Here is a 2,336-nt window from a genome sequence, read left to right as displayed (position 1 = left end):
GTGTACGAGATGTACGAGACAGCCAGGCCTGGAAGTCATCAAGATCTCTAAGGAAGCCCTGAAGCTTAGACAATGACTCCAAAGCCCTCCATACAACACACAAAAACAAGCCCTACAAATTAATAAAAGAATACATAGTATAGAGACATTTCATTATTCATGGTATTCACATAATTTGATGATTTGTAGATTACATAATTACACTTTCAAAAAAGCATTTGCAATTGGTTTGTAAATATGTTTATGAACTTCTGGGCTGAATTTTTAGCCCCGTTTTAGCCCCGTTTCCACCGCAGGAACTTTACCCAGGAACTAGGGACTTTGGGCCGGTACTCTGTGTGTTTCCACCGCAGGAACTAGGATCTAAATAAAGTTCCAGGTAAAAAATTGCCCCTCAGAAAGTCCCTGCTCGCAAGGTAGTACTTTTTCAAAGGTCCAGAACTTTCGGGGGTGGGACTTGAGCGCTGAGCATGCTGATTGGTTGAACTCACGCAGCATTGTATTTCAACCACCATTTATTCAGATAATTTTCAAAATATTACTGTTATTGTGTCATGAAATGTAGTTTTAAAAGTATTTCAGGCGAGAATGTAGTTGTTTAAAACTCAATTCTGCAGTTTATTTATAAAGACAGCGCCTATTTAAAAATGTGCTTCGCTGATTTCGGAGACGTGAGACGATCAGCGGGAGCTCAGTGCTCATGTTTCCCGATGAGAGTAGCCTAACTTCGGCTAGTCCTTCTGACATTTGCCGCTGGCTCTGATGTCACTTTAGTGGTTAAGCATAAGATATAATTCGTTTTGGGTAAATCTAACAGGTAATCTTTGGTCTTTATTCTATTCATCTATTAATATGTTAAAATGAAAATAAAAAGAGGCAATACTGTTTGATATATTTCGTTTCATTGTAATCTAGGCTATATACATTCCCTGAACTACATTTCTGCGGCAGCGGCTATTAATATGTTTAAATGAAAACGAAAGGAGGCAGTGGTGTTTGATATCATATTTCGTCTTATTGTAAATACAGTGAGGAAAATTGCAGGAGCCAAGGCGAGCTGACTGACATTATCAAGTATGCTGCTGTTTGCAGAATTACCGGACTTGCGTCGTCCCGTCCGTGGGAGTTCACGCTCCAGAGTCGAATTTGTGAAGTCCGAACTACCGAGGATGCAAGTCCGAAATTTGCTTGGTATTGAGAAACGCGCGCAGACCTACGTCACCAGACTATTTGCCTAATCGTCTCGGTACTTTAGACCCCGGTGGAAACGCAGAAAGTACAGGTCTGGGGGGAAAAAAGTTCCTGGTACAATTGTTCCGGGTAATTCCGGTGGAAACGCGGCTAATGATGCCTTTCTTTTTACCTGTATAGCCTCCAGGTCTCTCTCCATACCAGTGAGCTTACGCTGCAGGGCCATGACCCCAGCCAGGTCATTTCCAAGGCTCTGCGTGGACTCGATAACCTTGGTCTTTTCCTTCATCCAGCTCTTGATCTCATTACACTCTAGATGATAGTTCTGAATATTCAGCGCTGATTCCAGAGCTTGTTTGCGCTGGTTGGCCAGACTCTGGAAATCAGACCACCTGCAGAGAAGGATAAGGAAGGCGAAGCATGAGGGTATTTCTGTGTGAATCTGATTATTTAACTTTATGAACCTTCTTTGTGTGTGTTTGTGTTGAGTTGGGTCTTGAGTTGTTAATCTCTTCTTTGTTGTGGTTTCGTCATGTGCGATGACGCTGGGTGTAGTTGATCTGCTCTTTGTGTTGGTGACTGTACCTCTTATTGAGTTGGTTCTGTGTCTGGTCGATCTGCTCTTTGTTGCGGTTGTCTGATCCAAGAAGCTGTTGAGCCACTTGATTGACATCAGAAATGCGAGCACCCAGTGTGTTCATCTCTGGCTCCAGAGTATCAAACCTTCAGTCGAAACAAAAACCATATTACACCAAAATATGCCATATCAATGAGTTTCATGCAGGCATCAATATATCTGTTCTCACCTCTGCTGGATCACCTCCAGATCCTCTAGTTTGGTGGGAATATCCATGTTGTCCAACCACTGTTCTTTTTCTCCAACCCACAGCTGGCAGGCACTAGCTTCACTAAACATACGATACAACGCAAGTGCTCCATCTAAGGCCTGTCGCCATGATGACGACAGCCCCTCTAACTCTTCATATCGCTGCTCTATCGCTGGGAGACGGCCCTCCACCTGGTAAAGAACGAGAGAGATATATATTATGGGTAACATACATTACCATTCAAAGGTTTGGGGAAAGAAAGATTTTTAATGTTTTTTAACATTATAAATGTCTTTATTGAACAAAAGGATTAATCCT

The 2,336-nt window shown here is 42.4% G+C and overlaps 1 protein-coding gene across 7 annotated transcripts in view; it reads right to left on the bottom strand.

Moving 5' to 3' along the window:
• LOC107746380 (spectrin beta chain, non-erythrocytic 1-like) overlaps nt 1–2,336 on the bottom strand; it is a 131,664-nt gene that overhangs the window by 20,943 nt on the left and 108,385 nt on the right. For all 7 annotated transcript variants that reach the window (XM_016560571.1, XM_016560570.1, XM_016560569.1 and 4 more), the window contains 3 exons: nt 1,998–2,209; nt 1,777–1,914; nt 1,364–1,583 (listed from right to left, as the gene is read on the bottom strand). In XM_016560571.1, coding sequence (XP_016416057.1) covers nt 1,364–1,583; nt 1,777–1,914; nt 1,998–2,209 — 570 coding nt within the window. The remainder of the gene's footprint in view (nt 1–1,363; nt 1,584–1,776; nt 1,915–1,997; nt 2,210–2,336) is intronic.

Source organism: Sinocyclocheilus rhinocerous, unplaced genomic scaffold, assembly GCF_001515625.1.
Source record: "Sinocyclocheilus rhinocerous isolate Xijiao unplaced genomic scaffold, SAMN03320098_v1.1 scaffold77, whole genome shotgun sequence".
Taxonomy (NCBI): Eukaryota; Metazoa; Chordata; class Actinopteri; order Cypriniformes; family Cyprinidae; genus Sinocyclocheilus; species Sinocyclocheilus rhinocerous.
The sequence above is the reverse complement of the archived record's forward strand: the minus strand, read 5'-3'. Positions and strand labels throughout refer to the sequence as shown.